Source organism: Leopardus geoffroyi, chromosome B1 (assembly GCF_018350155.1).
Source record: "Leopardus geoffroyi isolate Oge1 chromosome B1, O.geoffroyi_Oge1_pat1.0, whole genome shotgun sequence".
Taxonomy (NCBI): domain Eukaryota; kingdom Metazoa; phylum Chordata; class Mammalia; order Carnivora; family Felidae; genus Leopardus; species Leopardus geoffroyi.
Window position 1 is genome coordinate 70,771,960 of NC_059327.1, and position 26,708 is coordinate 70,798,667.

General features: G+C 37.7%; 1 protein-coding gene across 1 annotated transcript in view; it reads left to right on the forward strand.

The window, feature by feature from the left end:
* The window catches only part of PDGFC (platelet derived growth factor C), a 205,917-nt gene that overhangs the window by 170,048 nt on the left and 9,161 nt on the right, over positions 1 to 26,708 (forward strand). Inside the window, exon 4 of the mRNA XM_045464701.1 lies at positions 21,772 to 21,979. Within this exon, the coding sequence (XP_045320657.1) occupies positions 21,772 to 21,979 (208 nt within the window). The remainder of the gene's footprint in view (positions 1 to 21,771; positions 21,980 to 26,708) is intronic.

Sequence of the window (26,708 nt, forward strand, 5' to 3'; positions counted from 1 at the left end):
ACAGATGTTAACCACGGTGAAACTACTTTTCATATATCCCTTTTGATCTCTATGAATAATAAACGGGAGGGTTTCATTAGGCATATCAAAGTTTCCAGGCCTTCCTAGAATAGATTTGAAAGTTGATGGCCAAATGGAGATTAGGTTTTTAAGCCACTTTAGACAGGGTGTTACATTGTTGCCACCATACCTATACATATTAGGCAGTGAGTACATGTTTTTAATTTATTTTGAGACTTGCCTTTGTATTGCATCTTTGGAAGGTTACCGCTACTAACATATTTTATTGCTTTTAGAACAATTTTGTTGGGGTATGCATAATGGGAAGTAAAGCTAAGTAATTAATATGTAGCACTTTATATTTTAAAACTTATTTAACTGTTGTAAAATCTTCACACGACTTCATGTTTAACAGATTTTTCTTCGGTTGACGTGTGGATCAATTCTTTAGAATTCAAGCCTTATTTTAAATAACTCCCTTTTATTAGTTCATTTTGGTACACTTTTTACGTTTTCTGTGTTTTGCTTTTTGATTTCATAAAGCTGTTTTTAATATATTCTTGATAAAAAAAGAAAATCCTTGTGAATCTCAGCACCTGGCTGGCTCAGTCAGCAAAATGTGCGACTCTTGATATTGGGGTCTTGAGTTCGAGCCCCATGTTGGGGGTAGAGATTACTTGAAAAAGAAAATTCATGTTTGAGTCCTCTTAGCTCGGATGTATTAAAGACAGATCCTTTTTTTTTTTAATTTTTTTTTTTCAACGTTTATTTACTTTTGGGACAGAGAGAGACAGAGCATGAACGGGGGAGGGGCAGAGAGAGAGGGAGACACAGAATCGGAAACAGGCTCCAGGCTCTGAGCCATCAGCCCAGAGCCTGACGCGGGGCTCGAACTCACGGACCGCGAGATCGTGACCTGGCTGAAGTCGGACGCTTAACCGACTGCGCCACCCAGGCGCCCCAAGACAGATCCTTTTTAAAATTTAAGTTCCCAATAAATGTATCATAAGTTGAATATCATAAACATTAATAAATATACTTTTTGCAGTTGCTCTAAATGCCTTGCCATGCAAAACTGTTTTATTGACTATCATATTCTCACTTCTTAGCAGAGCACCTGGCACATAGTAAGCACTCCAGAATTCTAATGAGCTTGAAATGAATGAATGAATGAATGAATGATAAATAGTATCTTTCATGGGTCCCATGGTGGCAGATGTCTCTGTGATACCAATAGCACAGTCATAAATAGCACTGTCTGGAAAACTGCCTGCCTCTGGACTCTTTTGTGGTAAACCAAAGTCCTAGAGCCCAAAGCTGGGGAGCAGCAGTCCTGTGCTTAATATGGATGTTAATCCTGGGAAAACCCTTAGTGGTTTGCCTGAGAAATCACTGCCACCATCCAGATGTGAAACCGATGCTTACGTAGGAACTAAAATTTAAAAGTGAGACGGGGGTGCCGGGGACACCGGTCTGGCTCAGTTGGAAGAGCATAAGACTCTTTTTCCTCGGGGTCATGAGTTCGAGCCCTATGTTGGGTGTAGAGATTACTTAAATGAGTGAAACTTTAAAAAACAAAAACCTAAATAAAAAGGAGACAGGAAAAGAGATTCAGCTCATATAAAGTAATAAAAAATGTCCAAGTTCCCACCCTTAACCTTGTTAATTGAATTACCCATTTCTCAGTGTAGCATCATAGTATCTATACAAAAGCTTCTGTTTTGCCTTTCAAATTACACAATACTTTCACATACATTAATATGTTCACTTTATTAGGTAATATTGATTTTTTAAAAATCTGAATAAACAATTGATGCAAACTTCTGTGTTTACTTCTTGAAGTTCATATTTTTATTTAGAAAATTTGGGGTGGGGAGGATTTGCAAAAGACAAAGCAGTGGATCCTGGTGGCCAATTTAGGCTGAAGGTTTTTTTCATCTTATTTTGACTCTATCCAAACAAGTTCGTAGAGTTTCAAGACTGGAAGAAACCTTTAAATTAGTTTTGCATATCTTCCATCTGATTCACAATCCTTTTGCTCCCCAAACAAAAATAACTTTGGCATAAAACTCATGAATTCATTATCTCTTAGTTGTTGAGGCCACTCCATTTTTAACCAATACTGTTTTTAGAAATTTCTGTCTTGTATTTAGCAAAAACCTTTCTTCTCTTAACTCCTCTTACTGGTCCTAATCTTCCCTTTGAAACTGCATGCAGTGATTTTAATGACTTTTTCCATTACTGGTAATGCATAACCACTTGGTACCTTATAAAATATATTTATGCACACCCTCTTATTAGAGCTTCAAAACAACCCAGTAAATTAGGTAGCTTATTTATTATTATTATGTCTTACAAATACTCTAAAACATAGAGAAAATAAGTGATCTTCCGTGATCATGCCCACAAATAATAAATGGTGGATCCGGGTCCATGCCCAGATTTTTCTCATTCAAAATTCCATGTTTTTTTTTTTTCCATGGTACAGCATTGTCTCAAAATATCCCTTCCAGTTTGAAGCGATGCCCCATCACTTTTTGCTACCTCAGACTATACTCCTCAGTTTCTTCAGTTTTTCAGTTTTGTCAGCCATGCCTCAAGTGGCCTAATTTTCAGTAAGAACATCTTTAGCGGTTCTGGATGGAGCGTGTGCATGTATGCATGTACATATATGCCCATGCAGAGCTTGGATGACATTCATAGCCTCCTGCTGATGACATACATAAAGTATTTTGCAACGATAGCCAGTCATTGTACCCCCATTCCACATAGATGCTTTTGGCTTATCTGAGTCCCTTGCCTTAGGTTAAATTTTATATACATATTTTCAAAAAACAAATGCGTACGTTATTTAGCATTTCAGAGTGCATAGTTTTCAAGTGAAGAATTAGGGGCCTCACCCTCATTTTGTGCATTACTGTTTAGTGAAATCAGAACAATAATTTTCTGGGCAGCTGCTGAAGATTCATAAGTTTTTCTGTCTGCCCTCCGTGTTTGGTTCAAGGGAAAACCTCACAACCTACCAGCTTCAGTCACTTGGGCTAGCACAGGAAATAAATGCTTTCAGGCTGGAGCGGTGGAGTCAGTAAAACACAAGAATTTCCAAAGTTCACGAAGAAGCTGCTTTACACAGTTGATACAGGATTACACCATGCTCCGAATATCAGAAAGAGGTTAGCTCAGTGTCAACAATTATATAACGCCATGCTTTAAACCCCAGAACAAAACTAACCACTTCCTAGATTGTGAGCAACAGTAGCAGAAGCTGAAACCGCAGTTGATCAGTACATCAAAAAACCACAGTCTCGCTGGTACTCTCGGCTGTAATTATTTCCATATATTCTGCATAAAATCATCAGAAGCCAGAAACTATTTCCACATCAGTAAAATAGGAAAGACATTTAGAAAGATACATTATTTTAAAGTAACCATTTGTGAAAAACAGGAAAGAGAAGTGGCACCACATCCATTGCATGAATATTCATATTATCAGACTTAAAACAGTGTCTTTAAAGCTGATTTGTCTGCAGCTACACTGCTTATGCAGCAAGTTGCAAGTTCCTCATGAAGTTAATACTTTTCACCAAGTACTCTTCTTTTGGTCTAATCAGTTAGGAAAAAAATGATTAACATTAGATTTTTAACTTGACCATTTTTTTCCACGCTGAACAAGAAATAACATTGAATTCATTGTGATGACAGAATTAGCCAAATGCTTGATTCAAATAGGGAGTTGGGGCCTGGCTGCGTTTCTGATATCTAAATTTAACCCTTCTGTACCGGTTTGTCTTTAAAAGTGTCTGAAAAATAGATTGGTATAGACTCTTGTTGAGTCTCTCATAGCTTCTTACAGGGCCTCAGCAACAACATTCTGGAAGTCCTCATTAATCTCAGAACACACTGGAGGTTCTAGTGATGCTCTGTGATATTCTGCCCTGAGCTCGCCGTTTCTTTGTCTTCCTTCATGCTCAGTGTTTGCCCTGGGCTTTTCTGTGCCCCCATCACAGCAGCATTTGCCTGTGTGACCCCTTGTCCATGGGTCTCCTCGCCTGAGATTTTTGGCAAGTGCACCCGATTTAAGAAGCTTCTGGAAATACCCAGCCACAAAGTTACGTCCAACACCATGGATGGCGTCCACAAATGAACTCCTGTTGTCATTCTAACTGAAACTACTTCTGTTTTAGATTCAAATGTTCTGTGGTGATGCTGGGCAATCATCCTACCGTTTCTCTGCCCATCCTCTCTCCCAGAGTCCGCAACTGCCATTTTACCTTTATTCTCTCTTCAAACCTCCAGCATCATCTCTCCCATCCTCGCTCTCAGAGAATTTTGCTTCCTGTTTCATAAGAATACGGGCACTCAGAAGAGGACTTCCACAAGCTCTCCCCAGCCCCTTTCCCCATCTCTCATCTGTATCTCCACACCTGGCCCCCCTATGACCTTGGGTCAACCTTGGAGAACTGGGGTGTCTGCCTAATTCCATCTCTTCCATATCTTGTCTCCTCTTCAAGGGTGTGCCTGCATGCTTCTCTCCCCCACCACACACACATGCACACACACGCACCAGCCATCTTATTTTTTTACTCTACTGGTTCATTTCTTTCAGCATACAAGCATGCTACTCTTTCTCTCATCTTATAAAAACATATGTCATTCTCTTGATCCCGTATCCCCGTACGGCTACCAGAGCTGCTGTTTGCTCCCCTCGTCAGCAACTCCTCAGAACAGTTCTTTACGTTTGCTGTCTCTGATTGCCCTCCTTTTATTCTCTCCTAATTTCTACTCAGCAAGTTTCCACCCCTACCGTTCTACCAGAGTTGCACCTGGTAAGGTCTCCTATGATTGTATATTGCCAAATCCAGTGGGAAGTTCTCTGTCTCCCTCTTCTTAGACCTGTCATCAGTGCCTGACACAGCTGATCCTCATTACCTTCCACTGAACGCTTTTTCACCTTGGTCTTAGATCATCACACTCTCCATTTTCCTCCTGCCTGCCTGACTACTCCTTTTCAGTTCCCTTTACTGATTCCAACTCCTCTCTCTGACCTGACTTTATGAGAATATCCCTAGGGTCATTCCCTTTTGAATTATGACCACTTCATCCAGACTGGGAGACCATGGTACTCACCTCTTCCTCATCAACACCCACTCATTCGGCAGTCTCATCCTATCTCATGGCTTGGGTGCTGTCCGTAAGCCATTGGCTCCCAAGTTTACATAGCCAGCCCCTACATCTAACCTGAAATCTTCTCTTGGATGTCCAGCTACCTCCTCAGCCTTCCCACTTGGATTATTGGAACTACCTATTAAGTGCCTTCCTATTTCCATCTTTGCCTTCCTACAATATCTTTTCAGCACAGCAGTATGATCCTCTATAAACATTAGTCACATAATGTCATTCCTTTGCTTGAAACTCTCCAATGACGCCTTTCTAGGGTTACCCAGAATTAGCGAATAAAAACGTAGGATGCCCAGTTACATTTTAATTTCAGCTGAACAATGAATGACTACATAACTTTTGGGTCATACTTATATTAAAAAGTTATTTGTTGGTTATCTGAAATTTAAATGTTACTGGGCATCCTGTGTTTTATCTGGCAACTCTACTTCCAGATCACCCAGAGAAAAGTCTTAATCCTTACAGAGACTTACAATATCCCATATTATCTGGCTCTCCACTATCTCTGATCTAGTTACAGGGCCCCATCCTTGCTATTCCTCAAATAAACCAGACATACTCCCTACCTCGGATTCTTTGCCCTCCCACTCTGTATACCTAGAATTATCTTCCTCAGGGAGCCACATGACTTATACTCTCTCCTCCTTCAACTTTTGCTTGAATGCTACCTTCTCATGGAGACCATCTCTGCCTGTCTTATCCCCTCCCCACTTTACTTTTCTCCTATAGTACATCTCACCATCCAATGATCCCTTTGTTTCATTTATTGTATTTATGGTCTGTTTCTCTCCAGTAGGATATATACTTCATTTAATTTGTTCATTGATATATCCTCAACATCTAGCATAGTGTCTAACCCATATTAGGTGCTCAGTATATTGAATCATTGAATGAATTTATATATCGTGTGAATGACCTTTGGATAATTAAGAGCCTATTAGTTATGGATGTACCTATTTGTCTATCGAGTAGCAGTTACTCGTTCCACGTGTTTAACCCCTTAGTGTCTTATCTAAATCAGCTGAAGCAATGAGGATTTTTATAAAGCAAGATGGTGTGAGGAGAGTAAAGATGGCTCCAGAGCATCAGACATTTGGGGCAAAGGTGACAGAGTAGAGAAGCCAGGTAAAAAACAAGACAAAGAAAAATAATCTGGGAAGACAGCCATAAATTGACCTTGAACTTTATTAAACTTCGCTATGACTTTGCATCTCCCATGTATTGCAGCTCTCCCCAATCCATGCATTAGATTCTACATACAGAAATTGGTTGTTATTTTAATAATCCATTTAGTTAATTCTGACTGATAGAATTTTACCTTTAAATATGTGAATGTTACACTTTTTAGAATCACAGCCCAGTCTCAGTTGTACTGACAAATGCTGGCTGCTCCGTTTCAAGACTTCGGTAGCCAGTAGGAGCCCTGCATATGAGAGTGACATCTGAGGAGTCTATTTTTAGATGTTTATTAACCTTAAACTAGGGAACAATGAATGAGATGTTAAGCTGGTTCTTCTTCAGTCTCTTTGCACAATGCAAATGCAAGAACGTAAATCCTCTTGTTTGCTTTATAGTTTAGCTTGGACGTAGTTATATCACTGAGCTGTCAGGGCTCATTTCTCCCTTGTTCCAATATACACTAAAATCATCGGCAACATAATGGCCATGCTCTATACATACGTATGTTATAATCGCTTACTTAACAATCTTTCTTTTATGAACACTTAGGTTTTTATTTAATTTTACTCTCCATGCTACAATGAATATCCTTAGATACTAGCTCTGATTATTTTCTTAGGGTAAAATTCTAAATAAGAAATTGTAAGATCTTAAAAAATGAGCATTTTTAAGGCTTGTGGAAAATATTGTCCCTCAGAAACACTGTGACATCTTAATCTTCCACACAGTTTATGAGGCAGGTGTTCCCGCCCTGTCTTTACCTGCCGTGGACCTAACTCTCCCCAGACTTCAAACTCCTTTTGTTTTCTTCATTAGGCCTCTTCTTTACTGATTGCAAATATACAGAGATTCCTCCCCCTATTATGTATAGTAAGCCTTTTTGTAATCATCCTTCCCATAAACCCATTAACCTGTCTCCTTTTTTTCTCACTGTCAAGCTTAATGAAGTAACTTCTACTCACTGTCTCCATTTATGCTCCTTTTTCTTTAAAAAAATTTGATGTTTATTTATTTTTGAGAAAGAGCCAGAGACAGAGAGACAGAGAGGCAAAGTGTGAGTAGACAAGCGGTAGAGAGAGAGGGAGATGCAGAGTCTGAAGCAGGCCCCAGGCTCTGAGCCATCAGCACAGAGCCAGACGTGGGGCTCAAACTCAGGAACCGTGAGATCATGACCTGAGCCGAAGTTGTCCGCTCAACTGACAGAGCCACCCAGGTGCCCCTGCTCCTTTTTCTTAATGGCTCTTTTTCTTCTCTACCCACTTCGCTGAAACTTCTAAGGGTATAGACCACCTGTTTAAGAACTACAGTGGCTTATTTGTATCCCTCTTCCTTCTTGATCTTTCCATCACTCTGATGTTGCCGTCCATCTCCACCTGTCAGAATTCTCTTCTCCTTTGGCTACAGAATTGCTAATGCATCCAGGGCACCCCAGCTCTCTTCTAGCCCTTTTGGCTGATCTATTTCAGGCACCTGTGCTGGCTCCTGTGCCTTACCCTAGCATCTGAATATTGGAAATCCCAATTTCCTCTCTTTGATTATTATCTTCTCGACTCATTACGTTTGTTCTGGTTTTCTGTGGCTCGAACTAACCTTATATATGTTAATGATTGTTACTCTCTATCCCTATCCAGCCCTCGGTCTTTAATGCCATGGAAATGTTTGCAGTTGTCCATTGGACATTTCCATGCCAATACTCTGTAACTCCTCTGCTTAAAAGGACCCAACCTGAGCCCTTTCCTTCTTTCAACCTTACCTATTTTGTCACTCAGCTCATTGTCTCTAGAAATATTTAATATCTTGCTGGGCTCTTCTTTTCTTTATTCCCTGTTCCATCAGCTGCTAATTCCTGTTGATTCTACCATGGTGACAGACTTTGACACCCTTCCCTTCATTTCTTTTCCTCAATGGTGGTCATTAGATTATAAAGCATACTTTAAAAAAAAAATACTTCATTCCTATTTTGTCTGTCAGATTTTAAAAGCTCCTAGGGATCACAGTTATCTGAGGGACATAAGACTTCACTTCTGCTCTGAAATACTTTATGGGCAAGTGGGGGAGAGAGGTACAATAATTTCATTTCGGTGTACTGGTAGAGATGTTGCAGAGGATAAGTAAAGGGCAACCAGCCTGGCGGTAGTGATCTGGAGATGGAAAAGCATGGTTAGTGAAACCCTCCTGGAGGAGGTGACTCTTTACTGATTAGTCACCTTTAGCCAAATGAAGAAGGGAGAAAGGTAATTCTTGACAAAGGGAAATAACACATGCAAAGGTTCAAAGCCCTCTTTATGACTGCTACCAGAGCCCTCCCACCTCTTTCCTCAGCTCCTCACACAGAAGAGAGGTAGAACTTGATTATATCCCACCTCTCTCAGTCTCTTTGGATTCTCCTGCCCCTTGCGGATTAGATACAAATTCCATAGCTTGGCGCACACACAGGCTTCCTAATCAGTCAAACCCCGCTCTCCACCGCCAGCATCCTCCCCTACCAGCACCTGCCCTCCTGCTCCCCTGCCCCCTGCCCACCCCACTGTGGCCGTGCTTCAGCCACACTCTTTCTCTGCCTTTGACCCCAGCGCTGTCCTTTCTCCCAGGTCTGGTTCTTTGTAAATATCAGAAGTGCTGCCTTCTAACCTGTGTGAGTGCTTTCTTCTTCTCTCATCCCAACATGAATTTTAACCTCTTCTTGTAACCTCCCCTTAATTTTTCCAGGTGGAATTAAGTGCTCTCACAGCACTTAGTTTTTAACCCCTGTTGTAGTCCTTACCCAGGGGATACCTGTGTATCCACCTGAAGATGAGAACAGCACAATGGCGATTTATCTTCATCATCTCAGTACCAGCACATAATATAGTCATATCACACTTTGTGAGATGACTTCACTTTCATCTGCCCCCAATTTCAAAATCATACCTTGCTTCTAGCAACAGGAGGAAAAGACTTCTCAGGTGTGTTTGGGGCTAAAGGCAGCAGCAACTTTTCACAAGAATATTCTATGCTCCCTTTGGCCGTGGGTGATTTCTCTTGACCTGCCCAGAATTCTGACCATGTGACACAGCTTCATTTTAGCGTAGTGACCAGTGTGAAAGGACATAAGGAAAGAACATAAAATAAGCGTATACTTTTCTTTTTTGGAAGTGTTCGGATTTGGAGATGAGCATTGAAGACTTTATGGCAAAATAGATGGGTGCCTGGGTGGCTCAGTCGGTTGAGCGTCTGACTTCTGCTCAAGTCATGATCTCACGGTCCGTGGGTTCAAGCCCCGCGTCGGGCTCTGTGCTGACAGCTCAGAACCTGGAGCCTGTTTCAGATTCTGTGTCTCCCTCTCTCTGACCCTCCCCCGTTCATGCTCTGTCTCTCTCTGTCTCAAAAATAAATAAACGTTAAAAAAAAAAATTAAAAAAAAACAAAAACAAAATAGAAATATCACAGAGTGATTTAAAATGTAGAAGGAAGTGACCTAGCACTTGATAACATAGTTGTCATCCATATTTTCCTCCATCATTGAAATTAAATTTACTTTTTGCTGAATAGTTACTTTAAAGGAGTTTGTTTCAGTACAATCCCACACACTGTGGTTAAGATAACCGTTACACAGGGGGTCTGACTGGTGAAATCCTACATTTTTGGTGGGGTTTTATTTGTTTAATTTCATAGAAAGACTTTATAGGCAAGAAATAAAGATTCCAGAAACTGAAATTAGAGATGTGAGCTAAGGACATTATTATATATATCTTTAAAGTTCCTCAGCATAGAGTTGTTCATGGCCATAAACAGACCTAGACATGCATTCACTTACCTTGCTGTTGTGAAATTCCTGTTTGTCCCCTGAGAAGAACTACTGAATATAAATCTGCTTTAACAGAGAAAGGAGTTGGAACAAAGATTTCCCCTCTGGGGCACAACAAGTTCTGATTTGCCGTGTCAGTGTTATAAGAATGTTGGGTGGGGATATCAGTGAACATTGACTAAATAGGTAATGTCACTCTGTACGGCACAAACCAACATAAATCATGAACTAAATTTCTTAAAATATTTTTTTTTATCTTGACTAAAGTTGATATAATATGATTAATGCAATGCACGATGAAAACTGCATGATAATGCCTAATACATATAAGGCTCAATTTTTATTAAAATTTTAAATTATACTATTTTACTTAATCTTTAAAACAGTTTTCTAAGGGAAGTGATACTTTTCTGTGCTTCGAACAGTTATCGCTACAGACACACACATAACTGAGATGTTCACCATGTAATTTACAGAAACACCCAGTTTTCTTGGCTGGTGGGCATGGCTGTCCTACTCTGAAGAGAACATAATTTATATCATCTGCAGGCTGTGGAACAATTACTGAGTGCCTTCTGAGCAGATAGAATGTATCCCAGGGCAGGATGAACAGCCACTTTCAGAAGGCATAATGGGTGAAAAGACGTGTGTAAAATCTGTACCAACTTCTTCCATCAGGTTTTACTGTGAGTAATCAATAGAATGTTTAACATAAAAGCCATGATTTTAAAAATACGATGTTTCAAAACAGTTACATATTTCTAGAAAAATTAAAACGATAAAAATATGTCCACCATTTGTGGCTGAAAGTGTAAAGCTCTGTTATTTCATTCATTCGACAAAGGCGAAGGCAAAAACAGGGAGGCCAGTCAGATTATTGCAGGTGGTAGCCTGGATTATAAAATGGTAGCTGTGGAGGTGATGAAAAGTGGTCAGATTCTACACATAATCTGAAGATAGAAGCAAGATAATTTGATGTGGGATGTGGAATGTAAGCAAAGGAGAGGTGCAGAGGATGAGTCCAGACGATGGAGTTGCCATTGCTGTGATAGCAAAAAGGTGCAGGTTAGACATAGGGATTTGATGCTGGTCAGCATGTAAATCACATGCAATGCTTTGAAACTGTGTGAGATCACCAGAGGAAAGAGTGTAGACAGAAAATAGAAGAGGTCCAAGCAATAAACCTTGGAACACTCCAGCACACAAAGGCAAAGTGATCAAGAGGAACCAGTAGACAGAGCTAAGGAGAAGATCTCTTGGGATAGGAAGAAAACTTAGAAAGCTGCTTGTAAGTTAGGACAAAGACTGAGAAAATGGACCATTGGATTCAAGCTGGTGTGGGGGCAGGAGGAAGTCATTGGTGGTGACCTTTCTACTTTATATACATGTGAACTACTTCCATTAGACAGTCTCATTTTACTCCTCACAACCATGTCCTGAGGGGTTTTTTGGTCACTGTCTCCAGTTTCAGCTACGTGCTCCCACTCTTACACTGTCAATTTAAAAATACGTAACTGTACCATTGTTTCTTACCCAAGGAAGGTCTTCCTCCCAGACAAAACTCAAATAAGGTTGAGGGTCTTATCTGACTATTAAATTTATTGAACATATAGTCGAAAATATCTACCAATATAAGGCATCATTTCTCAGCTAGATCTTTACAAAGCATTCCAAAAATTTCCCTTATTGGCTGTTGAATAGATTGAATTAGGCTAGATGTTGAACTAGAAGAGACATTTCTATAAGGGAGTCTTAGGGATTTTGGTTCAAGGTGAACAGTATTGCAAGTGTTTCAGTGAGGATGTGTTTTTCTTCTAACAGTTCTTAGTTTACATTCTCTTTCAGTTGAAGTTTCTTACTATCGATCATCTCTCGAGTACTGTAACAAAGCAAATTTACAAACACTCAGTATAATAAGATTAGGAAAAAAAGTCCTGTGATGTTTTGTTGTTAAACATTTGCAGCTGCTACATGTTGTTTCAGCTTTTTGTGGCCTGTCACATTTTTCGATTCAGGGGAATAATTTTTAAACTCTTAGTAGAAAAAAAAAAAAAAACACCCTTAATTTTGGCTTCCCACAGATGCCATTGTGGAAAATGTGCTTGGGAGTATGTTATTTAGTTGTCTCGTGGGATTCTAGTTTTCAGTATAGATTATTACTTCTAATCCACAGTTTTACCTAGGAAGGGAAAAACTGTGTGTTAATGCTGATTCCCCAGCCCGCAGTCAGCCTGCTCCCTGGCAGAGGGTTGGCTTCTGTGAGACCTTCCAACCTAAGGCATTAGCATCAGGGTGAAATTATTTAATTGAGGTGCCTGCAGACCGCAAACACTTTAGGTGAGGAGGATTTGAGGATAACCATGCCGGAATTTGTCAATGTCGTCAGATTGGGGTCATTCTCCAGTTTCATGCTGATAGGAAAACGGAGCTGGTAGCAATTATTTCATCCACTGATTGAGTAAGAAGCTGTGCTTATGAACATCAACATTACTTTTTTAAAGACAACATTTTCAGCACCGCTAGTCATCTCTTTTTCCATATTTGGGCCCAGGCAGAGTCCTGCTGCTGCTCAGGGTTTGCCCGAAACCACAAAGCTCTCGGCGTTTAAAGGTCAGGGTCAGGTTTGAGCCTTGAAATCACTGCTTTTAAAAAAGTTCTGGGTGATAAACATTTCTCGCCTTTCATACTGGCCTGTCACTACGATTGGTTGCATAGATATGTCAAATTTTACTCAATTACTGTGCTCTTTCAGTCAGAACTTCTCATATTAAGACTTGACGTGAATACAACCGGCCACCTTCCCTAGGATTTCTCACTTAAATCTATAATCTGCATTACCCACACAGTATTAAAACATCTGTTCTTGAGTAGGAATGCAAGCATTTGCTTTTCTGTGCTGGCTTAAGAATAACTTAAAAACACAACCAAGATAACTTTTTGGATGAATTCAGATAAGAACAAGGGGCAGGACAAAGAAGCGTGTTTAAATGAATTGTTCCAGGGCATTCTTGTGTCTTTACAGAACCTCCCGTCAGTTGTTCCTGGCAGGCATTTTTGTCTGTGTGCCCTGTCTGCTTCCTAAGCTCTCGAAAAGTCAGACCTATATACATTATACCAGCTTGACATTCTATAAATGATATTGAAGTCACCTTTACGGAGGGATGTAACAAGACTGAACTTTTTTTTTTTCCTTCTTTTAGAACAACTGGATTTTTATTTTGTTATTCGTATTTAATGAGTGCAACAAGAATAAAACCTAATCGGCTTTCCTAACCCTTCTGTTAGGTATGAATGAAGTGAAAGGCTCCTTATCAGTTTGAAAGGTACTGAATGCAGAGGGCTAAGAAAGCTGCAACATAAATCTTGGTAGGCACCAAAAGTTTTGTGGTAGTTGCTATGCTACTCAGAGTAAACATTTGTATGTGTGTATTTGTCCAGGGAAGATTCGTTGTAAATGTTATATTTTTAAAATTGCACTCGCCACAAAAATCCTAATAAAAAAGACAAGCTATGGGTTTTTTAGAGATACGTAACTATTTATTGTGAAATTATAAGCAATTCAGATAGTACTGTTCCAAACAGGAAGTCAGCTTTTCTTTTTCTAAAAAAGGAAAAGATGATAATAAATGCATAAAATATTTAAAGTAGCTGTAGTAAAATACAAAAACACTAAAAATGTTGATTTCTCCAAAGTTAACAATGGAGAAGTCGATCAGAGGACTCATTCTTGTAGCCAAACTTTCTGTGTTGAGCTCGTAATACTGATTCTCAGATGGCCATAACTGGATGTGAACCCAGGGCTGCCTGTTATTTTTCAATAATAAAAGTAGAAATATATCCATTTTTCAGTTATTTTTTTCATGTTAAGTTCACTTTAAACATTTTGTTAATGTTTATTTATTTTTGAGAGACAGACAGAATATGAGTGGGGGAGGGGCAGGGAGAGAGGGACACAGAATCCAAAGCAGGCTCCAGGCTCTGAGCAGTCAGCACAGAGCCCGACGCGGGGCTCAAACTCACGAACCGTGAGATCATGACCTGAGCCGAAGTCATGACGCTTAACGAGCTGAACCACCCAGGCGCCCCATTAGTTCACTTTTTATGTTCCTCGCCCACCAGGATTTGTTTGATGTGAGTTGGGTTATTTATGTGATTCACAATAGCAGATTCTCAGTTTGGCTTTGTTTTGGCAAGAAAAAATTACACTTATAATAGGAAAGGGAAAATCTTTCCTATAATAGGGAATACTCAGCTTATAAAAGTTAAACTTCACCAGGGCAAGTATTTTGGTTTGTTTTGTTTACAGCGCCCACCTCATGAGCTTTTGAATAAATGTTAAGTGATTTAATGGGTATAATATAAAATTAACCTTTGTTTGCTGCTGTGATGGATACTAAGAAGTCGATGACACCATGCTTCAGCTCGCGAGGACTGCTCTTACAAAGTACCACAGATTGGGTGGTTCAAACAACAGGAGTTTATATTCTCACCGTTCTGGAGGCTAGAAGTTCCAGATCAGGGTATCAACAGGATTGGTTTCTTCTGAGGCCTTTCTCTTTGACTTGTAGATGGCCATTTTCTCCCTGTGTCTTTTGTGCATGTCTATAAGCACATTTCCTCTTCTTACAAGGACCAGTCATATTGGATTAGGGCCCTCCCAAATGACCTCATTTTAACCGAATTACCTCTTTAGAGGCCATGTCTCTGAATACAGTCTCATTCTGAGGTACTGAAGAGGACAACTTTAACATAGGTATTTTGGGGGGACACAATTCATCTCATAACCCAACATGTACCTATATGTATTTGAAAACATACTGATATCAATTCTCTGAACATGAATCTGTTTCCTTCTGATTCTGAGAGCTAGACATGTTTGCCTTTCCATTCATAAGCTAGATATGTTTGCCTTTCGAGGGACATTTGCCTTAAAAGGCAAGGTAAACTTGTGTGCGCTCTCAGGATAGTAAAAACAAACAAACAAACAAACAAACAAAAAACAATGTAAAATTATGTTAGTTGTAGCAGTGATAGGGCAGTGTCTCCCAAAATTCACTGATAATCTAAAGCAACAGGAAGAATTTAAAGAAAAAAAAAAAAATAGAGTTCCTCCCCATCACAGACTTACTAAGGAATATGTTTTGTGCTGAAGCTTTCCAAAATTTTCCTGAAGCTTTATTGAACTCTTTTTTTTTTCTTTTTTCCTCTTCTGCTTTTAAAGTGAGATGTAATTGACATGTTACATAGTGTAAATTTAAGTTGCACAGTATGTAACTTTGATACATTTCTATACTGCAGTAAGATTACTGCCATAGTCACATCACATAATGACTTCTTTTTTGTGGTGAGAATATTTAAGATCTCTTACCATCTATTACAATACTGTTATCTATCATCATAATGCTGTGTATTAGATCTCTAGTATTTATTAATTTTTAACTGCTAGTTTGTATCAACATCTCCCCACCGCACCCACTCCCAAGCTCCTGGTAACCACCATTATATTCTCTGTTTCTGCAAGTTCAGCTTTTTTAGATTCTACGTATAAGTGAAATCATACAGTATTTGTCTCTCTCTGTCTGACTTATGTCACATAGTATAATGCCCTCAGGCTCCATCCATGTTGTCACAAATGTCACGATTTTCTTCTTTCTCGTGGCTGAATAATATTCCATTGTCGATATACATCATACTTTCTTTATCCGTTCATCCCTTGATGGATACTTAGGTTGTTTCCGTATGTTGGCTATTGTGAATAATGCTACAGTAAACACAGGGTAAACATCTTTTCAATATCCTGTTTTCCTGTCTTTGGATATATATCCACAAATGGGATTGCTACATGGTATGGTAGTTCTCTTTTTAGTTTTGTACAGAACCACCATATTGTTTTTCATAGTGTCTGAACAAATTTACATCCCCACCAACACTGCCCAAGAATTTTTTGGTAATAGTACCAAAAGCACAAGTAACAAGAGCAAAACTCAATAAATAGGACTATATCAAACTGGAAGCTCCTGCATATCAAAGAAACAGTCAACCAAATAAAAAGGCAACCTGTGGAATGGGACAGAAAATTTGCAAACCATATATCAGATAAGGGGCTAATATCCAAAATATATCAGCAACTCATACAACTCAATAACCAAAACAAAACCTGATTTAAAAAGTGGGCAGAGAATCTGAATAGACATGTTGTGTTATGTTTTGTTTTGTTTTGTTTTGTTTTGTTTTGTTTGTTTTGTTTTCCAGAGCAGACATCCAAATGGCTAACAGTACATGAAAAGATGCTTAACATCACTAACATCAGAGAAATGCAAATCAAAGCTGCAGTGAAATGCCACCTCACACTGTCAGAAGGGCTATCATCAGGGACACAAGAGATCAGGGGATTGGCGAGGATGTGAAGAAAATGAGCCCTCTTGTACCTGATAATTACATAAAATTCTTAAATTCAAAACCCGGAAAGAAACTTAGAGGTGACTGAGTTTAGTAGCTAGCACTTCACAGAGGAAGAAACTGAGGCTCAGAGGGGTTATAGTATTTGCCCAAACTCTCTTCCCTAAATGGGAGTAGCCTCAGGATTAGAGCCTAGACTCACTGACTCTTGATCAGGGCTCTTCTCTCATGTCATGCTGTCATTCAGAGTAACTTTCACCAAGCAATCTAAAAGACCTCATTTTGGTTAGGATGCTTCTTACCTCTTAGTACATGGCACTGACATTTTAGAAACGCACCGTTCAACAGGACACTTCACTGCATAGAGATTTCAGATCTCTTTCTGCTCTCTCACCTTCTATCCCTCCAAGTAATTTACCTGAACATCTAGGCTGGGACTAGAGAGTCACCTGGTTGTCACTGCTACCTTGCACGGAGTGGCAGAAACTACCCCCCCCCCCACCTTTTTTTTTTTCTGGCTTACTAAAGGAAGGGTATGGATTTAGCTAACGTTATAGCACACCAAGAAACTGTGCTTTCCATTACTGACCATTATCGTCCACGAAATAGTCTTAGGATGACCCATAACTTAGTAGTAAGTATGTATTTTCATGGTGAACAGAAGAGAGTGAATGGAGGATGTGCAAATCCAATTCAATCTAAGGCACTTAGCCCAACATTAGTATTTTTAAATAGAAGATATTGTTAGAATTCTTTAGACACTAAATGTTGGAGGAAAGGCTATGGCTTAGACTGAAAAGAATAGTTTTTAATTAGAGGAAAAATTAAAATGTAAAGGATCAGGGGGCATTTTTTTTCCCCTCTAACTTCTGTTTTCCATTGCTCTCCCTTTTCTCTGAGAATCCCTTTAGACCACTTAGAAAAGCAGAACTACAGAAGTGAACAACTGGGTTGTTCTGGAACCAGCGGGTGTGGTTAAGAGTCAAGAGAAAGCCCTTAAATAAAAGCAGTGCTTCCTCTGTTCTGTCCAAAGACTGATTCTTTGAACCCAGGGGAAGCAAGTTGATTATTCCCTCCTGTGTTGGGGTGGAAACTGCTATGTGTGTATCCTTATCTTTTTTAAAAATTTATCTTGGGGGCACCTAGGTGGCTCAGTCGGATGAGCATCCAACTTCAGCTCAGGTCATGATCTCACGGCCCGTGAGTTCGAGCCCCGCGTCGGGCTCTGTGCTGACAGCTCAGAGCCTGGAGCCTGCTTCAGATTCTGTATCTCCCTCTCTCTCTGCCCCTTCTCCACTCACTCCGTCTCTCTCTCAAAAAATAAAATAAAATAAATAAATAAATAAATAAATAAATAAATAAATAAATATTTCTCTTATTTTAATTTAAATATTTAGAAACTTGGAGGTTTATAACACCATCCGATATGTGCATGCAGTAATGTATGCCAACTTGTTTTCTTCCAGTTTTTGTCATTTCAGGAGATTTGATATGCTGATATTTCATGGAACCCAAGGTGTGAATATTTTGTTTGTCCAATAGTACAGGTTTCTTTTGTTTTGCTTTCTTTTATATAAATCCTTTGTGCTTATTTCAACAGTATTGATTTCAGTTGGAACTTTTCGTTGCTTCAAAAGGAATGTTCTATGCAGAGATCCTCAAACACGGAAGCAAAATAAGCCATTCTTGGATTATGATCTAATTGAAAATGGCTTAAATAACAATTTTATATCACACCTAAAATATATATCTGCACTCTGACATCTTATTGAATAATATATTTTTGTATTAGCTTTCTACATTTACTCTCTGTGTGCAGATCATGACATATTTGATTTGTTTCATATCGTCATAATCATGAGTAATAACTCAGTTATTCTTTGAGTATTACTGGCCCTTAATTTCACTTTATATAAACATACATTTGGCTTATATTTTAAAAATTTGCAAAACATTTGCATTAACCTTTTCACATTACAAACTTAATCAATATTAACCAAATTGGTTATATCAACAATGAAAGCTTTTATCATACAATTGTTTATTTATATCCATAATATAGTTATCAATTATAATATTCTCTATCAGAGCAGTTTTGCACTTCTTGGACAACTAAAAAATACTAGAGGTAAACAGAAATGTATTACATTTGGTTTCTACTCTCAAAAGTTGGATTGAATAATTGAAAACATCTTCGTGCTAATACTTTAACCAGACTCTTGACATTATTGAAATTAGATCTTTAAAATAAGAATGAAATCAGTGTTGACCCAAGACTGCCACATTCATTTCTGATGATTATGCTCTATAAAAATGCCTCTCTTCCTGTGGGCAGAGAAGGATCTGCACCCATGAAGCTTATGAGCCTCATCAGGGGATATGCCTGCCGCAGAGAACAGTGGTCCTTTTCTCTTTTCTTTTCTTTTCTTTTCTTTTCTTTTCTTTTCTTTTCTCCCCTCCCCTCCCCTTCCTCTTTCTTTTTCTCTTTCTTTCTTTCTTTCTTTCTTTCTTTCTTTCTTTCTCTCTCCTCTTCTTTTCTCTTCTTTTGTCCTTTTTCTAATTTATAAAACAGCTTCTGCTTTTCAAGCCGTGTGCCCACAGAATAGTGCAGAGAGAGGATCTTTTTCAAATTGACACAATTGAGATATATGGCCAACAATAGCCCTGTTATTAAGGAAATTTTCATGGGTGAATCATGTTTCAAGAAAGGCCATTATAAATGGTAAAGATTTATTATGCGGATCACAGGAGAGAGCTTTGCATATGGGGGACGGAGAGCAGTATTTAGCATGGGTGGAGGTACAAGGTCTGCGATGGATATGACATGTGCAGTAGTTAGTGAAGAGACTGGATTGATTGGAACAAAATGTGCATGTCTTTGATGAGTAGAGGATTAAATGGGAAAGGTGAGCCAAGGTCAGATTGTGAGGATCCTGAATGCAGGGTGAGGAATTTGGATTTTATCCTCCAGATGAGAAATCACTCTAGGCATTTGTCCAGATTCATCACATGATCAGTGATAACTTATTTTAGGTAGATTAACCCGAGGTTATGCAGCACAGAATAAAGGGAATAAAGAAAGACTGAAGGCAAGGAGACAACATTAGAGTCTGCTGAATAGAATAGATTGTTTCCAGTATCTAGCCCAGGATCCAAGTAATAAAGATGAAAAGGAAGAACTTACATGATAGTTTTTTTTTAATTATTACAACAAATGTTATTTTTACTGGATCTCTAAAAGGAATCCATATTTATTATAAAAATGTTAAAAATATAGACATGTATATTATATACAGTAATGTATATTAAATCAAGGTATATTTATATAGGCTGGGTTTTTTTTTTTTTTGTCATTTACTACATAGTAGGCATTTCTTTTGTTAATAAAAATGCTTAGAGGACTTAATGTTTAATGAAGGTACACTATTTCAGTTTGAGTACAGTGCAATTAACATTTCCAATACTATAAATTTAGATTTATTATCAATTTTCTGTTATTGTAAATACTACTGTAATGAACAGCAACCCACACAAATGTTTTCTTCCATACTCTTCATCTCTCCTCCTCTGAAAAAAAAAAAAAATAATAATAAATAAAAACAAGGGTGCCTGGCTGGATCAGTTGGAAGAACATGCAACTCTTGATCTTGGGATTGTGAGTTCAAGTCCTATGTTGGGTTTAGAGGTTACTTAAATAAATAAAACTTTAAAAAATTATAATAAGTAAATAAGTAAGTAAAAATAATCGGGGCTCCTGGGTGGCTCAGTTGGTTAGACGTCCAACTCTTGGTTTCGGCTCCAGTCATGATCTCGCGATTGATGAGTTCGAGCACCCCACGTCGAGCTCTGTGCTGACAGTGCAGAGCCTACTTGGGATTCTCTCTCTGTCTCTCTCTCTCTGCCCTTCACCCCACTCTCTCTTTCTGTCTCTCTCGAAATAAACTTAAAAATAAGAATAATAATTAAGTTAAGCATTTGTTCATGTATTTATTTTGCCTGGTTCGATTTCAGTTCTGATCTACCACTGCCTAACTTTAGTCCACTCTAAAAATTTGTGGTTGGAGGGGCAAGTTTGCTATTGAACTTTTATTGAAACCGTGGCCTCATTTTTGTTTACCATTAAAAATGATGTATTTTAATCCATTGCTCTATCCATGGCCATTCAGATTACTTTGAAGTTTTCTCTATTTCAAACAGCACTATGATGGATTTTTTTGCATATATTTCCATGTGCACAAATAAGAGGACATAAACCTTTTTTTTTTGTATACAAAAGTGAATTACAGGGACATACATCATATAAATCTTAACTCTAATATCCTGCGTACATCCATTAAATCGGCGGAAGTGGTGGTACTAATTTACATTCACTTCTGCAAGCGGAACAGAGAAATTCCAATTTACCCATATCCTTGGCCATCCTTTCTTTTCAATCCCTGCAGTATCTCCTTTTTTTGTATGTGAAATAATACCTCATGTTGTTTTGCACTTCTCTGATAACTAATGAATTTTAGCATGTTTTTATATGTCTATTGGCCATTTAGACTTCTTGTCTGGAATTTACCCATTCTCTATCAAGTTGTTGGAGTTTTTTTATATATTCTGGACACTAATCCTGTGACAGTTAGGTCATTTATCAGGGTGTTCTCTCAGTGTCTGTCTTTTAATCCTGTTTATTAAAAAAAAAAAAAGTATGGGCAAATTTATCAAAGTTATTTTTTTATGGCTTGTTTGTGGGCTACTTTGGCTAACAAGTCCTTCTCCAGTGTGAAAGGCTTTTCGCCTGTGTTTGTTCTAATTCTTCATGGCTTAATTATTTTATATTATGTTTATAATTGATCTGACACTCATTTGCATAACTCCCTGGTGATTTTTCCAGATTGAGGAAAATGAAAAGTGAAAAGCAACAGAAAAATCTGGTAAACTGTATTATAGTTTCCATTTTAAGCCCTAATTGAGCCATAAAGACATTTTCTTCGTATTTAAGCAACAGATATCCACATCCGCCATGGTTTGTGATGATGAAAGTTAATGTCCTCATTGACTGCACAGAAAATTTCTTGGAATTCATCTACACGAAGTCTTTGCAAAGCAGTTCTCGTCTATGTTGAATATAGTTTCCTTTCCCTTGCATTTTCAGCCTTAGTTTGCCTAACCTCGTGCATGAGTCCAGAAGAAATACATCGTCATTTTTAAAACAGTTAACGTAAGATTCATTTTGCTTTCAGCAATTCACAGAGGCCGTGAGCCCTTCAGTGTTACCCCCTTCAGCTTTGCCTCTGGATCTGCTTAATAACGCTGTCACCGCCTTTAGTACTTTGGAAGATCTTATTCGGTATCTTGAACCAGATAGATGGCAATTGGACTTGGAAGATCTATACAGGCCAACTTGGCAACTTCTTGGCAAAGCTTTTGTTTTTGGAAGAAAATCCAGAGGTAAGTTCTGTCTTCAGATTCGAACCTCATTTGATTTTCTCAACAGCTAATGTTTCAGATTCTTCTGCCATAGCTTCTAATGAGTAGAGTTTAAAATTCTTCAGTGATATATTTAACCCATTTTTGTAACATTTGAGCATATTTACATAGTAAATGAGAGTGCATACAAAGAGAAGTAATTGTAATTCAGTGGGTTTGGAAAATTAAAAAGGACAGTTTTGCTGAGTAATTGTGTCATTTCTTTAATTCAAAAATATCATTTTGATGAAGTCCTCTTTTATATTTCATGAGAATTTTTGCTTATTCAAATCTAATTTGGAGGGTATATTGATTTAGAGACTCAAGAAAGACTACCTTAGCTGCTAAACCAGGTTTGGGCCTAGAAAAGGGAGAAAAGCCAAAATTGTTATCTACCATTTCCTCATGGGTCAGGATTATATTAATTTCCATCTCCTAAACCTGCAAACTTCTATAAATAATACAGAAAATAACAGTGGCTCACCATAAAATGGGACTAGTAGTTTCCAAGATAGAATTCAGAGCAAGATAAGAATGACCTAAAGAAATTCCCACCATGATAATTTTTCTCTCTGAAAGTCTGCCTCTGAAATGATCACTTGACCGTATGAGCCTATCTCCCTTCAAGAGTGAAAGTGTTGATGATTAAACTTAATTCCACATGGTCAAGAAATTGGGAATAATGTTAATTGAGTCTTCTCTAAGGTTAGTTCATTTTCCTAGTGACGTCAGGATTGGAAAGTATCCATATCAGACACAAATGAACACACAACAGAAATAACTGGCGAATTATAATGCACTCAAAAAAAAAAAAATCTCTTTCAGGTTCTCAGAAAGAAACATTGAAATCTATCCAGGATCACTCTAGAGAATGGAATGACAGTTTGGAGAATTTATATAGAAGGAACAAGGTTTAGTTGGTTTGAGCAATTCACAAGGGCAGATTGCACCAGACTTGTTCTTCTAAATCTTGTCAGAAAGAAACCCGATTCCTGCCCTTTCCTGCTAAGAGTTGCAGCCCTTCTGGATCAAGAGCTTTAATCTCAGCAGGTCATGTTCAGACTTGCCCAACCATGATATTTTGCTATGCCAACAGACGTGGTTTCCTTTCAGCAATATTTGAAATTGGTGTTAAAGTACATGGGCAGCGGAATCCTGTCCAGATGCTGAAAGCTGTTACATATTTATAAGATTGGATCTTGATGAATAACTTGATGAATAACTTACGAACACTTCCCTTCCCTCCCACTTAGGAACAGGAAAATGAAGATCTGCAAGGCTGGCTGAAACACTTGTGAATAGAGCCTTTGTTAAATTTGAAGTAGATTATCATGTTGATCTGGAAGAAGCAAAGGGAGTAAACCAGGTTCTAAGCTCAGATCTTGTTTTTGACAGCTGATCTCAGGATTCCAGCCTAAAAATCTCCCCTCTAGCCATGCCTTTAAGCCTGCACCTCTCCACCTGGTGCTTCAGTGAAGATTTGGCCAGAGGCTAGATGTATTTAAAAGCATCCAGCACTGAACCAGCTCTTTCAAATATTCATTTAGCACTTTCCAAATTGATGTCCTTTGCAGTTTGCCAAAACTATTAACTTTTTAAGCATACAGTAAGTGTGAGAAAAGCAGTGTATATTTTTGGAACTCTACGTAAACTAAAATGCAGGTGTGGGATAACATCTATATAGACAAAACCAACTCCCCTCCCAAGGGTCTTTCTACAAAGGAACAAGGAGTAAAATGTTTAAAAGCTTCTAATTAGACATCAAAATTGATTTTCCACAGAATAAACATATCACAGTATTACCACATTCATCTTAGAAAGACCACCCTCAGATTGCATTGCAGTAATAGAATATCCTTGGGCTGAATATCTTAAAAGAATGAACAAGGAACAAAGTGAAGTGTAACCTTGATTTGTTTTTCAGGGGTATTACCTTTTTAGTAAAACTTGCAGTAGGGGTGAATCTGAACAAGAAAATTTGCATTAGGAAAAACAACTTTAATTGGCGCTATGCTCAAAATCTTCATTCTTTAGAAAGACAAACTAATGCATGTATTGTCTTAGGGAGTAGTTATGACAAGGATATAAAGAACCCGAACACCGATTTTGATTTTTCAAATATTTTGCAGAGGGAAACTTCCATAATATTATAGCTAAGCTATTAAAAAAAAAAAAAAAAAGGTATGTGTTGGACATGATCTTTCTCTTTTTTGTTCTTTTTTTTTTTTTTTTTTTGGCATAGAAGTTCTTCACAATGTTTGGAGAATTTATGGAGAATTCATGACATTAAATTATAGTCACATGACTTATTTTAATGAAGCTTAGATGAGCTTGAAGCCTTACAAGTGGGAAGCTTAAATTTCAAATAAGATATGCCACATTGAAAATCCTTATTTGTATTTTTTAGCCCGGTGTGGACTGCATTAATGTTTTTCATTTTTTTTCCCCTTTTCTTCCTCTGGCTTAAGGTTTTCATTCATACATTGCTACTGCGGAAAAAGAAAATACCTTATTTTCTAAGTCAGGCTTACTTAAAAAGGGCTTTGACTTTTGTGTCAAACATGATAAATGAGTGGAAGCCAAGTTGCAAGGGTGTTTAAATTTTCACATTGCAGCAGGTATCATAACTCAGTTCACTTGGGAAATCTATCTAACCTTTTATTGTGGTTAAGTAAACATTTTAAAGTGAACATATACAGTCTCATTTTCTAGTTGCATGAAATAGTGTGTTTAACACTGAGGTAGATGAATAGCCTTTGAAGGCTAAGAGCTTCATTCACATTCTAAAAAGGTATAAATCTTAAATCAGCGTTCAAAGTGTTGGCAACCAGCTTTTGTATGTTTGTGCATGTTTTAGACTTTCTAAACCCTTCTTGCCCAGATACTAACTTCTACAGAAAAGATTCAGATAAACTCATACACAGCTTTCACAATGAAAGAGCAGTATGTACAAATAACTGTTAGTTCAGTGAAATGAAATCGGGTGAAATGTGTGACATGATTTAACTCAATTATCTCATTACTTTTATTAGAGATAAGTTGGTCTTTTATGATACTCAAAAGAATGAACTCATTTCCTCTTAAATATTTAAAAGCTTTCCTTCACATGATCAATTTTCAGTTGAAAGGGAAATCTTTAAATACTCAAAACAACGGTTTTCTATTGAGTTGGAAAAAATAATTGTTTAGCTAAATAGGATGTTGAAATGAACCTTTTGAATTGGTATTTCCTTGACGTTTCCTTATACTTGACCAAGGTTTTAATCAACCATATAGTTTACATGTGCTTATAATTTACAATTGCATATGCATGATTTACAATATGTTTATTGAAAATACTTCCATTGGCTTCCTTTGACATTTTAGGAAAATTTTATCATGTGTGCAAGTAAATACAGAATTGTAAAACAGGCAACAAGAAAACAAGCACTTGATTCTTAATCACCTTGTCATTTGAAAATTATTTTAAAATACTGGCACTTAATTTTTTTTTTTTTTTTTACATTTATTCGTTTTTGAAAGACAGAGTGAGACAGAGTGCAAGCAGGGGAGGGGCACAGAGCAAAGGAGACAGAATCTGAAGCAGGCTCTCGGCTCTGAGCAAGCGTTTAGCACAGAGCCTGATGCAGGGCTTGAACCCATGAACCATGAGATCATGACCTGAGCTGAAGTCGGACACTTAACCAACTGAGCCACCCAGGCACCCCCAATATTTTTTTTCAATTTTTTTTTTTGGCACTTAATTCTTTAAAACTGGAGTACATAGTGATTATTATTACTTGAAGCCATCTTTAACCAGAAAATGTATTTCTTTTTTTTTCAATTCTTCTTTATAATGTTTCCCTTATTAGTAAAAGGTATTTAACTAGATTTATTATATTTAGGTAATATTCCAAATTTTAATAAAATCTTTATTTTTGAAGAAAAATTTCTGATGAATTGTGTGTTATCCAAAACTCTTCAATTTTATTGGAACTGCTATTATTTGACTGTTTCTAGGGAGGGAAAAAGGCAAAGTCATAAAGCAGACATTAAAATTATAAAGTTGCTTATGCTAACGGTTAAGTACTATTCATGTTATGTATAAATTCATATTAAGTAGGACATGCTATTTTGCTATCATTTAACTGAGGCAAGTATCATTTTCTAGTTAAAAACAATGATGCTTTGAGAATTTACTCCAACAATCTGATGAAAGAATATTTTGTTTGGGCTTCACAAGTAGGTATTCTTTTGAAGGATAAAACACTATATAGTTAACCAACTTACCAAAAGAATAGAGACAATTGTTACAAATTAGACACTTCTTCCCTCCTTTAGAAGGAGAAGAATAGAATTCTGAAGGAGTCTCCTTAAGCTGAATTTCAGACTTTATGAATTACTCCATGCATCGGAAGCAGAGGTTTTCAGCAACCTCAGCCCTTTTAAAATGTATCATTTTTTTTTTTCACTCATGGCCTACTCCATTGTCCTCAAAACTTCATTCTCTTCATGCCTTTTTTACATTTTCTGGGTCTTATTGCCAAAAAAAAGTTATGTAAAGTTCTGTCTGCATGTTTCTGTAAGTTGTTCTTCATTAATTGCATGAGCTTCTAATCCTTTTAAAAATTCCATTTGTTTTTTAATCAAAGCATTCATCATTTTACATTCTATTATTTCCTCCAGTGCTCTCCTTGTTTACTGTTTTACGAGGGTTAAAAGGTGTAGCCCT